The sequence below is a fragment of the Rattus norvegicus genome, chromosome 2, assembly GCF_021556685.1.
Source record: "Rattus norvegicus strain SHRSP/BbbUtx chromosome 2, alternate assembly SHRSP_T2T, whole genome shotgun sequence".
NCBI classification, from domain to species: Eukaryota; Metazoa; Chordata; class Mammalia; order Rodentia; family Muridae; genus Rattus; species Rattus norvegicus.
Window position 1 is genome coordinate 120,715,419 of NC_141535.1, and position 13,445 is coordinate 120,728,863.

At 42.4% G+C, this 13,445-nt stretch overlaps 2 protein-coding genes across 4 annotated transcripts in view; one reads left to right on the plus strand and one right to left on the minus strand.

Moving 5' to 3' along the window:
* Positions 1–1,636: 1,636 nt before the first annotated feature.
* On the plus strand, positions 1,637–3,011 carry LOC147996221 (large ribosomal subunit protein eL39-like). The gene is made up of 2 exons (XM_087640665.1): positions 1,637–1,960; positions 2,988–3,011. The coding sequence occupies exons 1-2, from the start codon at positions 1,817–1,819 to the stop codon at positions 3,009–3,011; spliced, it is 168 nt and encodes a 55-aa protein (XP_087496791.1). The 5' UTR covers positions 1,637–1,816.
* Positions 2,537–13,445, minus strand: part of Trpc3 (transient receptor potential cation channel, subfamily C, member 3) — a 66,334-nt gene continuing 55,425 nt past the window's right edge. For 2 of the 3 annotated variants that reach the window (XR_015668344.1, XM_087631961.1), the window contains 2 exons: positions 6,437–6,512; positions 2,608–3,429 (listed from right to left, as the gene is read on the minus strand). Coding sequence is in view for 2 of the 3 variants with exons in the window: in XM_087631961.1 (XP_087488087.1) it covers positions 3,287–3,429; positions 6,437–6,512 (219 nt within the window). In the remaining variant the exon portion in view is untranslated. 3 annotated transcript variants of the gene reach the window in all.

Here is a 13,445-nt window from a genome sequence, read left to right on the forward strand (position 1 = left end):
CCAGGCAGTCATTAGCCACAGGGGAAGTTACTTCCTTTTGTCACAGAGACTAGCTGGGAACTGCTCCAGAGTCTCAGGGAGCTAGGGGTGCAGCCCAGCACAAGGGATCAAAAACAGTGCCCACCAAACCGGTCATCACCTGTGTTCTCTACTCATAACTCGAAACTGTGAAGAAGGAGAAAATGAAATACTAAGACAATGTGCTGGAAGGAGCTACCCAGAAGTGGGGGTGGGGTAGGGTAGGGGTGAGGGACAGTGGAGGGCAGTGAGCAGGAAACAAATGAGAACAAAGTATCAGGACATAATTATGCAAAGGCCACAGGGAACCCCATAGCTAACCTAAGCTCTAACAATCAGTGAGCTGAATGTGAAACAACAAGATGCCAGTTTGAGACAAGTGAGGCAAGCAAATGGAAAATTTATCTCAAGAGTTCCGTAGCTACATGGGAGGCAGAAAGGGGAAAAAAGCATGCATATAAATGATATGGAAGTCACAGCTTTATCTTCAAGCCTCTGCCATTTCTGGATCCTGAGACTCTAGGCTGTCCTGGGTTCTTTTCTAACCTCCATTAGGAAAATTACTCTCTATGTGTTCAGCTCCCTAGTTACAAGCAAAACCATCCACATTTGGACCGGTAGACAATGATAAGAAAAAGAGTATTGTCCACTATAGAACATGCTTGTTAACAATGTTTCAATACAGAGTAACTTCATAATGAAAAAAAAATCAGTTTTGTTCTGTTCAGAGACATGGCATGAAATGCATAAAATTTGAAAAGTGTTTAAGATGTATAGTATAAGATTAAAACAGAAACTGATAAGATTAATTCTTTGCTACAGTGGTAGCAAAATATGTATACGGGCTTCTTAACTCCCTGAGGTAGAAATTAAGTAGTCTATAAGAGCTTTCAGAAGCTACATTTGGTATTCCTTTTTGCCTTTGTGTTTTGTCTTTCTGTGTGATAGCAACAGTATCTTTGTTTGTTTAGTTTAGTTGGTTTGTAGGAGTAGTAACTCTTGTGATCACAATTTACATCCCAATGAGATTCGGTAGGAATGAACTTTATATATTTAAGTGCTTAGTCACCAGGGAGTGGTCCTACTTGAAAGGCTTAGGGGGTGTGGCCTTGTTGGAGGAAGTGTGTCACTAGGGTGGGCTTTGAGGTCTTAAAAAGCCCACATCAGGCCCAATGTCCTTCTTGCTGCCTGTGAATCAGGATGGTGACCTCTCAGCTACTTCTCCAGCACCATGTCTACCCTATACCGCTCACTCTCACCAGAGTGGACTGTCTTTGAACCTGTAAGCAAGCCCCTAATTAAATGCTTTTGTTGATAAAAGTTGCCTTGTAATGGTGTCTCTTCATAGCAATAGAACAGTGGCTGTGATGATTTGCATATGCTTGGCCAGGGGAGTGGCTAAGATAAAATAATCTGATAAGATCAATCCTTTGTTACTGTGGTAGCAAAATATGTATATAGTCTTCTTAACTCCCCTGAGGTAGAAATTAAGTAGTCTATAAGAGCTTTCAGAAGCTGCATTTGGTATTCCTTTTTGTCCACACCTCGTTTTGGGGGTGTGTGACCTCGTTGGAGTATGTGTGTCACTGTGGGCCTGGGCTTTAAGACCCTCATCCTAGCTTTTAACTGCCAGGCCGTGCCGCTATACTGGTGTGTGGTCCTGGGCTCCGGCTGTGCAGCGCTCACAGGGAACCTGGCAGAGTCAGGCGCTCAACTCTGTCCTGCCTTTCCAAGTTACTCTAATCCACAGGCTTAGACTCAGCAGGAGGAGTGTGCCTGTCTGACTTTGCTCTTCACCATGGCTTCTCACAAGACCTTCAGAATCAAGCGATTCCTGGCTAAGACACAAAAGCAAAATCGCCCGATTCCACGATGGATTCAGATGAAAACCGGCAATAAAATCATGTACAACTCCAAGCGGAGACACTGGAGACCAAATTGGGTCTGTAAGGAACCACACACCACACGTACTTACTGAGCTGTCTGAGGGTTATCATTAACATACTGTACCAGGATTACCACATTACCATTGTCTGCACAGCTGAGAATGTTCATCAGGAATGTTTTCTTTCTTTCTGTGCTCTTGTGGGTTCATTTTGTAGTTGAATAATAAATATGGGAAACCTTTTGTTTAGAAGTAAAAAAAAAAAAGACCCTCATCCTGGCTGACCAGTCTTCTCCTAGCAGCCTTCAGATGAAGATGTAGAGCTCTCAGCTCCTCCTGCACCATGCCTGCCTGGATGCTGCCATGTTCCCACCTTCATGATAACAGACTGAACCTCTGAACCTGTAAGCCAGCCCCAATTAAATGTCCTTATGAGAGTTGCCTTGGTCACAGTGTGTGTTCACAGCAGTAAAACCCTAACCAAGACACTGTCTTCGTCGACACTCCCATGGATCCAAAACTCAGAAAGGACCAGAGGACAAGACAAGGGGTCATTTGTTGATCTTATTTAGCATTAAACCAGAAGTGCACATTAGAAGATTGCAACAAAATAATAGCCTGCTACAACCCAACTTAGAAAAGCATTCTTTATTGACCAAATTTACATCATGACACCACAGATACAAAGAGAAAGGACACAAGCATATATTTTAGAAAAATCTTTAATGATTGTTTTTGAACAACCCTATGAAATTAAATATGTATCTTTCCAATGAGCTCATTTCACTGTTAAACCTGGCATTTCAAAAGCCCTAGAACTGTCAGTGATGTCTAAAGGTCTGAGAAAGATCTCCACACGTCATGGCTGGTCGTAAAACACCTTCAGTTTCTATTTTTAAAAAAATCGCTTCAAGCGTTCGGATGAGAAGGTAGGCTACATAGCAATGGTCTTTCGTGTTCTTGGATGCTACTGGCTGTCCAGGCCAGCTGGGTTCAACATTTACCAAGCACCTACTGTGTATCAGGCACTGCACTAAATGTTGGAGACATAAAGATGAGATTGATGTGGTCCCTGTCCCCCAAGGAACTCTTGGAGGCCAACAGGTGACATAAAGACAAAAATGACAAAAAAAAAAAAAAATCAGTGACATTAATACTGGGCTTCTAAGTACAACAGCATGTCACTGCTTGGAGTGCTGAGGCCAACCTTGGGATCATTTTCACGTAATGGGAATTGTGGCCCACTAGGTTAATTTTAAAGCTCCGCATGGTGAAGGTATTAACACTAGAGTTTTTACACAACGGTTTTTCAAGTATTTCATACTTAGGAATATTATTGCCCACATTTGTGCCAGAGTCAAAGTCTCACTGCATGTGGCTCCCTCATTCACACCTCAGCGCACTGGGGTTCAGTTTCTCACTGAGTTTATGAATCAAGATGGCCAGTTCCTCCGTCGCTTGGCTCTTATCTTCCAAAAGTTCGTAACGAAGGCTGGAGATATCCTGCTTGATTTCTTTCAGTTCACCTGGAATATTTGATTTAAAAAAAAGGACATGTGTGAATAATGGTTTTGGCGCTTTATGTTTAAACAGGCATGACAAAATGAAATTCACTCCATCTGAGTATGTTTGCCTTAAAAAGTCTCCCAGGTGGATATATCAATTTCTCCCTTAAGAAGTTTAAGCAGAGCCAGTCTTTGAAGGCGTACTGACCTTTGAAAAAGCACTAAAGGTATTTCAGCTGGGTCTGTAGTAGCCAATCAGCTTCAAGCAGTGCCTTCTGTTGTGTGAGTTCAAACCCACACCCCTGTGTAGCTTAGGCAAGTACCCTGCCTCTGGGTTACAGCTCAGGCTCTCCGCACAAGGTTAGCCAACTGCAACATTGTAAATAATGCTAAAGCAACAATGGAGATGCGTTTGTAAACGATGAAACTCCCCCCCCTTCCACCCCGCCACCATCCACCCCCAACCCCCAACACTTAGGTGGCCGAGGCAGGTGGATCTCTGTGAGTTCAAGGCCAGCCTGGTCTACACAGCAAGTTCCAGGACAGCAAGGGCTACACAGAGGGATTCCTATCTCCAAAACCAAAACCAAAACCGAACAACCCTCCCCCCCCCCAAAAAAAAAAACCAATCACAGTGTTCCCTCTGTGCTTCCGGGAGGGAAGCACTTCCGGTTGCCTTTCTGGCAGAGGGTTGGCATACCTACATGCTATCTTCGTTGGCTACTAAAAATTAATTGATTGAATGTGCAAATATACAGAAGTAAATTTTAAGTTAAATTTTATGAAGAGAAAGGAAGGCTATAAAGGGAGCTGATCACCAGACCCTAGCATGAATTTGGGACTGGGGCTGTCAGGTACAGATGACAGGGTGTGAGGGGAAGGCAGTGGAGACCCTCCCCTGCAGCGCGCAGACTCCCATGTCTCCAAGAGATCCCATCTCATCGCTCTAACCTCTCAGAGTTTAAGACACAGCTGTTCCCCGAATTCAGCCTGGCAGCACCCTAAGCAAACACAGATTGCAGTGGAGAGCGGAACAGTCTAGGAGTTATTTAATGCTGATATAGAGAAGCCCTGGGATGAAGATTAAATTTAGAGGCAGAACATTGCCTAGATTCTAAGAATAAATTCTGAAAATCAGTGGTGATCATATTTCATCTTTTTAAAGAAATAATAGAAGCTTTTAGGATATCTCCCTTTTTTTAATCTTTCAAAATAGACACATAGTAATCATATATCCGTATGGGGTACAGTGTAGGGTGACCTTTATCATATAGCTTTATGATTTTTAAAGCATAACTTGTGTGATTTACCATTATAATTATTAAGATAGGGTCTTATGCAACCTAAGCTTCAACATCACCGAGTAGCCAAGGCTGCCCTGGATTCCTCCTGCTTCTGCCACCTGACTCTGGGATTACAGGCATGTGTGACTATGTTCCAGAATATATATGCTTTCATTATATACAAATCAATTAAGCTGGGATGTAGATCAATGGCAGAGCATGTGGTTAGCATGGGGTTCAATTCTTAGCATCATAAAAACCAACAACAAAAAAAACATAAAAAAACAAAAAAACCCAAAACAAACAAACAAATAAAAAACCCAAAAGCCAAAGACAAAAAACAAAAACAAAAACCTAAAGACACCATAAGAATATTTTCATTTAAAGAAAGTCTTAAATCTTCTTTAAGAATATACAATGACCATTTGAGGATTCATTTTGTGATAAAAAGTAAAATAAAGTAAAACAATAAAATAGTAAAGTATGAGTCCTGTGGCATATAGGAGATAGGGAATAAAGTGCTCTGGTGTGAACGTGTCAGCTTTGGTGATAGGTTCGCTTTCCTTTTTGGTTTGGGGTTAAACCTGGAGTTTGCGCAACAGGTATTCTACCAGTCAGCTACTTTGGCCTGAGCTAGGGCTCTCCCACAGTGAGTCTCAGCCTAGCCCATCTTTCCTTGTTTCTGAATCCAGGGAGGACAGACAATGTAGGATTCAGCCTTGGACATTGGCTTCCGGGATAAAGAAGAAGTATCTTATCTAATATGCTTACAGGCTATGCAGTCAACTTTTGATTAAGAACTTGATTCCCACTAACATCCCTCCTTGGGGCACGGGTTCAAATGTTGATCATTTTTGGCATTGTCACGGCCACATGATTCCTCTCATGTGTGTTAGCAAGCTCCCGGATTCCAAAGGAGGATAGGAGACAACTGATAAGATTTCTGCTTCTATGTTGTAACGTTCCAATGCCATCCTCTTGAGCCTATTTAGAGGTCAGCATAGTAGGACTTTTCCCTGGTCCTTCATTCTGTATTAATAGACTTTTTCTATGAAGACATACCGCTGGGTTGATCAGATCTGAAAGGAACTCATTATGCTCACCAAGGAGTGGCTTCGAAACCATTTCATCAACAACAGCATTTGCTAAGTTAGCCTTTCTCACATCAGGACAGACAGATCTGGAGGCAACTTACCTGGGCTGAAAAGGAGATTCCATTTATTTTTAATTCTCTCTGTCTCTATCTCTGTCTCTGTCTCTGTCTCTGTCTCTGTCTCTCTCTCTCTCTCTGTGTGTGTGTGTGTGTGTGTGTGTGCGCGCGCGCGCGCGCACGCGAGGGGGTGGGTGTCTGCCCATGAGTCTAGGCATCTAGACTCATTATTTCAGATTGCATGTAACTCTGGAGTTACATGCAGTTGTGAGCTGCCCAACATGGATGATGGGAATCGAACTCAGGTCCTTTGCACGGCAGCTCCTGCTTTTAACCACTGAGCCTCCTCTCCAGATCCAGGTTTATTACCTTCTGATTCTAGCTCTGGTGTTACCCTCCAGTTGTTATTGTTTATGTAGTTTGGAGCTTAAAAACCTTTTCTTGAGACAGTGCTTTTGCTCTGTAGTTCTGGTTGATCCAGTACTGACTTTGTAGCCCCAGGTAGCCTTGAGCTTGCAGCAATAATCATACCCCAGCTTCCCGAGTTTGTTAACTTAGCTATGAAGAAAGGTGCTTCTCAGCAGAAGATGCTTACCTTCGTTCACCTCATCATTTTCTTTGTCTACTTGTGCTTTCAAAACATACCGTTTTATGAGTCTTTTCATTATCTGCTGTTGGGCAAAAAAGAAACAGTTAGATCACCAACGATATACATGTGGATGTTCAGTCTACTCTGCAGAGAGCCTCGCATGCCTGTGACACAGACAGCATGGGGGCGGGGCGGGGACAGTATGGGGGCGGGGACAGCGTGGGGGCGGGGGTTCATATGACAATTTACAAAGAATCAGCCAAACTGTGGAATTTAGCTGTCTTTTACTTTCTGATAGAACACAACCAACATATAGGTTCGTTTCTTTTTTAATCTCAGGAATGAAACCGCTTATTTTAAAAGCTGGCTTGGAAGACGCCAATGGCTGTCTTTAAAGTGATAGTTCCTCCTTAAGGTGCTTTGCCCTACATTGTCACCATAGACACAGGTTATTCATCTCTATTTGAAAATAAATGAATGAGTAGGGGATCAGGGTAGAACATTTGGAAAATAGAGAATAACAGGAGAAATAAGCAAAATCCCTGATAACCCCACCTTCCAGAGATAATTACTATAGTTATTTTGGCTTTGACTGTTCTTGTAGCTTTCCTTTAGATTTCGTGCACACACACACACACACACACACACACACACACACACACACACACACACACACATTATGTTACATTTAGTATTTTCTGGATTTCATATATTTTGTTGCATTACATGTTTGTACCCATAGAAACTCCACTGTGACTATTTTTCCAAACCAAATAAATGTTCTTACAGAATAATTGTTTATTTGTAAGAAAAAAATTTGGATGCCAACCTCATACCATGGATGAGAAGTTAACACCAGTTGGCCTTTCATGTGCAATATGAAGCTTTTAAATCCTTTCGTAGAATATAGTTATTTCAGATTGTATTTTAAAAACAAGATAAAAATTCTGATTATAACATGAAAATGATAAACTGAATTTCATTATGATTTAAAAACCTCCACTTATAAAGATACTATTCGAAAATAATAAAAAATGAACAACATTGTTAAACAGGGAAAAGATAACCTCGGTATTTCACAGAGATGGAATCATTAAATAGTAACAACTTATAGAACAATCATAAAGTCTGTTCCTGAGGACAGACATACTGTGGCAGAGATTAGGTGTAGATTGGCACTTAATAAAGGAAATAACAAGACATGCATTTGACAATGACAACTGCTGGAAAAGCCAGCGAAGACTCGTCTACTTTCCTGCTTGAGAGCAAACAGACAAGATGCTTTGGGAACAGTTTGCCATTATCGTCTAAGGTTCAACACTGGCAGAAATTTCACTCCTTACAGAGCCCCAAAACTACACATATTGCCAAGAGGCAACAGGGTTAATGTCGTCCTAGATGGCAAGAACTGAATAACTCTAAGGAAGTATCAGAAAACAAAGAAAAGGGACAGGTAAATCCATCTCCCACAATGCAATCCCCCCATGTCCATTAATTTTATTAGTTAAGCACAGCCACACACTCATGGGGATGACTCTTAGAAGCATGACGCTGAAGTCAGGCATGGCGGCACAGGCCTTTGATTCCAGCATTTGGGAACATTCATGAGTTTGAGGACAGCCCGGTCTACATAGAGAGCTCCAGGGCTGCAGAGTGAGACCCTGCCTCAAAACAAAGCAATGAAGCAAAAATGAAAACAAGCACAGGGTAAGAAGCATGAAGCTGAATGAGAGAGTCCAGTTGCAAAAGACTTTACAAAATATAAAGCCATCTTATGGAGCTGGGGACATAGGTATTCCTGGGATATTCATGCATGCCATAAATTTACATCTGGAAAGAAGAGGCAGAGGATTAGGAACCCACAGCAGGATAGTAACAGCTTCCTGTTGGCAGAGCTGTGAGGTAAGCAGGAGGGCCAAGTGGAGGCAGCTAACCAATAAACTCAGGTGTGGCTGTGTGTGCTCGAGATTTCCTTCCTACTTCAGTGTTGCTGCACATGTTCTTGTGCATACATAAATATTACACTTAAAAGATAATTCAGAAAAGAGGTGAGGGAAAAGCTGGAGCTAAATGGAAAAAAAAAACCACCTCAATTTAAAGGCAGCAAAATGTTGCAAGCTAAAGCGATCTGTAAGATGTCAAAGCAAATAAAAGGGGTTCCAGGTTAGTCTGGGATGCCATTGTTGGAGAAAAATTACAGCTATGTGACAACAAAGAGCCCCATGCTATTAAAAAGCCTGTTTTCCCAGTCACACACCTACCAAAACCTGCAGGAACAAGCATTCCAAACTTAAGACAGGAGGACTAGGGATGAGAAGATACAGAAGACAGAGAGTTGAGACCAGGACAGGACGTCTTGCATAATCTGAGGGTTTATGCCAAGCACGTTTATGAAGAAGTACAGCTCTGTGTATGTTGTTTATAAGAGGGGAATGGGCCGAGGCCAGCAGAAAGCTGAGTTAAACAATGTTAGCAAAGAGAACACAGGATAGCTTAGACACAGCTGTCTTAAGGCTACAATGACTACAACCCTTCAGAGGGGAAAGCTGGCCTCCCAGGAGTTGAAACCTTAACTTCTTTGAGGCTCCCTTGGCCCTAGCCCCAACCCCAATCTTGCTAACTGTGCCCCCAGGCAAGGATATAGAACTACTCTTCACTTTGTCTTTTCACTGGAGCCCTGAGAAAGCCTTGGATCCAACTGGCTCTTTGCTCAGAGGGGACCAGACCAGAAAAGACTTAAGCTCAGTGATTCATTCACCAACTGTTTAAGAAGTACAGCTTTTGTATAGTAGCATGTACACACACACAGACACACACACACACACACACACACACACACACATGCATGTACACAGAGCCACACACAGAGCCACACGGACACACACAGACACATACAGAAACACATACATACACAATAAGTAATGGGGCGGAGAGATGGCTCAACAATCAAGAACACTGGCTGCTCTAGCAGCTGACCCAGCACCCATCTTATGACTCAAAACTGTCTGAGGCACCAAGTCCTCAGCATCTGAATGCTACGGGCATCCAGGCATGCACATGGTACACAGACATACATGCAAACAAAACATCCATGTGCATACAATGCAATGATAACTAATGATGGTAATAATAAATCAAGCAATAAATATATTTAAAGAGATGGGGGTTAAAGATCATTATCAAGTAGTGCTAAGACATGGGCTATCCTATAGGAAAGCCAGAAACTAGATCCTTTCCTCATACAGTATTTATACACGAGGCTAGTAGATTGAAGACATAAATGTATGAAGTAAAACTTCTAGGGAAACATTCTTGATGCTCTAAAAGACATCAGTGGAATGTAATCTTCAATCAAATGAGATTTCCCCGTATTGTTCCTGGATCAATGATAAACTCTGACATGGTTACAAAGTCACCAGTTTCAGTCTAAGGACAAGTTTTCACTAGCATCTGAACCCATACCACTCCCACAGGGCTCACTGAGACCCAAACCAGCACTGGGTTTACCTCCCACTCTTGAAACAAGAACTCCTGGGTCCTGTAGCTCCTTTATTCTCCAACTGTTCGTGTGAAAGGGAAAGGGTGCTTCCTTTTTCCCTAGAAGCCAAGGGAAGGGAGGAATCTAAAGCTTATTAAACTGTGCTCGTCTCTGAGGAAGGGAGCCCAGTGACCTATTCTCTACTAAATGTACAGTTCTGGGGACTCTTGGGCTTCCTTCAGGTGACTAAGGCAGAGAGAAAAAGACCCAAGAGTTAGGCAGGAACAGGCATGAACCAACTTGTGTTCTTAGTATCTGACAAACATCTAGGCTCGCTACGGAAATGAAGAGATCATATAATTCAGCTCTGCCATTCTTGGGTATGTATGTATGTCAGGGCCCTAAGTCAGCACAGCAGAGCGACGAGAGCCACCGATCAAGTTTATAGCTGCCCTCTTCACAACCAACGGGGAACGAAACAGCCTAAACGTCCACCAACAGACGATGGGTAGAGAGGATGCACTCTTACAGAATGGCATCTTGTTCCGCTCTAAAGAAGAGCAGAATCCTGGCATTTGTAGGGCAAAGAATAGAATAGAACCGGAGAGCATTGCAGTGAATTAAAGATTTCTCTTGTGTGCAGGAGCCAGGTTTCAATTCGTATGGAGACAAGGTTCTTTTTGGACACCGTGCATCATTTACTTGTTTACTAATTAACTGACAAGTTAATCTTGTGTGTCTCTCTGTGTGTATGTGTGATGTGTGCATGCCCGTGTGAATCGGCTGCGTTCACATGTGGCAGTGTGCATGTGGAAGCCACAGGGCAAGGTCCTTCCCTTCTACCTGGTGAGGAGGTTTTCTGTTTGCCACTGCATACAGCAGGGCAGCTGGCCTGAGATTCTGGGGAGTCTCCTCTGTGCCCCCATCACACTGGAGGAGACCGGGATCACAGACGTCCAAGCACCATTGCTCAGTTTTATATGAGTCCTGGAATCCAAACTCAAGTCTTCATGCTCGTGTGGCAAGAGCTTTATCCAATGAGTCATTTCCCAGCCCAGTGTTCACCCCTAACACCGTGTCACTCTGTAGAAGATTCATGAAATCTTCTTAGGAAAAAAGAAAACTTTTATTTTAAATATATATATATCTGCAAGTGTCTGAGTATGAGATGTGTATGCGAGCATCCAGAAGAGGGAGTCAGATTCCCCATGTCTGAAATTATAGATGGTTATCCGTCTAATGCTTTGTCTTAATTTGGCTCCACAAGTTACAGGGGAATCTACCTGTCTCCAGTTGGTTTTTGACTAATCAATAAAGAGCGAGTGGCCAATGGCTAGCAGGATGGAAAAGGTGGGTCTTTTAGGATTCCTGGGCAAGAAAAACACAGAGGAGAGAGGGAACAGAATCAACGATTGGGAAGTAGAAAGAGCAGAATTAAAGGCCTGTCAAAATGTAAGAATTCGGGAAAGTGGCCCCAGGGGCCACTCCCCTGATTGAGTCTGTGGTAGCAGAGATAAAATAAAGATTTAGTAAGTATTAAGTCAAGAATATCAGAGAGGAGTGTGTGCTACCTGTGGGGGGAATGTGGGGGGGAGGTTTGGAAGAGCCCAACCATTGAACTAATCAAGGCATATCAAAATATAAAGGCTCTGTGTGTGTGTGTGTGTGTGTGTGTGTGTGTGTGTGTGTGTGTGTGTTCCATTAGTGAATCCAGTGCTCTTGGGCGGGTGCAGAGCACATATGACACACGGCCTATTGGGAACTCAGAGGAGAATAACTATTCATCGACACAGTTATGAGCCACCTTACTGCCTGAAACAGAACTCAGGTCCTCTGTAAGAGAAGGATGCCCCAGTGAGCAGTCTTGCTAGCCCCTCCCTTGCCTTAACCTTCTGGGTGTTAAGGTTATAGTCGTAGTTATAGTTATAGTTATGGTTATAGTCATAGTCATAGTTATAGTTATAGTTACATATAGTTATAGTTATAGTCATGGTTATGGTTATAGTTATAGTCATAGTTACAGTTATAGTTATAGTTATAGTCATAGTCATGGTTATAGTTATAGTCATAGTTATAGTTATAGTCATGGTTATGGTTATAGTTATAGTCATAGTCATAGTTATAGTTATAGTCATAGTCATAGTCATAGTCATAGTCATAGTTATAGTTATAGTCATAGTTATAGTTATGCACCATTATGCCTGGCTTTTGCTGGTCTTGCCTTTTGGATCGTACAGACTAGTCGTTTCATAGTTGGCTATTATTATTATTATTATTATTATTATTATCATCATCATTATCATCATTATTATCATTATTAGTTCAAATGCTTGTGAGGAAGCCAAGAAATCCTTATGTGTACCAGCTGCTGAAAATGGAAATACAGCCACTCTCAAGCGCATAATCAGAAAAACCTCTTATGTCCTAAGACACTAGAGCACTGTTTATACTAGTCAACAAGAATTGAACTAAATGTTCTTTTAAAAAAATGAACAACATGGTTTGTAGATACAATGGAACATCATACGACAATTTAGAGTGGGATTCCCACGTAGCAATATGGAAAACTCCTGGTAGCAAAAAGAAATAACTGTAACAGTTTTTAATGTGTTATTTACATTCTTAGGAAGTACACAAGCCAGGGCTGGGGAGACAGCTCAACAGTTAGAGTGCATACTGCTCTCCCAGGGAAACTGAGCCTGGTCCCCACACCCACGCTAGGCAGCTCACAACCACCTCGCTCTGGCTCCAGGGGACCTGATGCCCTTTTCCAGTCTCCACAGGCACCGTACTCCACGTACACAGAGCCTCTCCACATAACTAGAAATACTAGTAAGTCCGTAAAAACCAGCCCAAGCAGGCGCACCCCCCACAAAGCCAATGAATGGTTCTATGGACACGTTTGTGTATGTAATGGGAAATATAGGCAAGTAGGCTTGAGAAAAGCACACGTAAGTCCAGGAAGACTGAGCTCCTGTGCAGGGAAAGGCAAGCATAGAGGGCGGGTGTGCCACTGGTATCAGTGACTAAATGCCAAGAGAACAGGACAAAACACTAGCACTTATTAAAGCAAGAAGTAGTGGCATAAATATGGTCACAGGGAGCAAACATTTTCCACAGTGATGGAAACACTTTATTTGCCAAAAAAAGTGAGAATAACGCTGACTTAAAATGGTTGTCTGTCGGCTGGAGAGATGGCTCAGTGGTTAAGAGCACTGACTGCTCTTCCAGAGGTTCTGAATTTAATTCTCAGCAACATGGTGGCTCACAACCACCTGTAATGGGCTCTGATGCCCTCTTCTGGTGTGTCTGAAGACAGTGACAGTGTACATACATAAAATAAATAAATTAAAAAAATTGTCACCTGTAAAGTGGTTTCTGTAGAACCCTTCTCTTACCAAAAAATAAAACTTTTTTTTAGACAAGGTCTTGGATATATAGCCCAGGCTACACTCAAACCCCCTATACTTCTTCCTTAGTCTTATAAATAATGAAATTACAGATGTGTACTTGCTTCCATGCCTGGCCTAAAACATC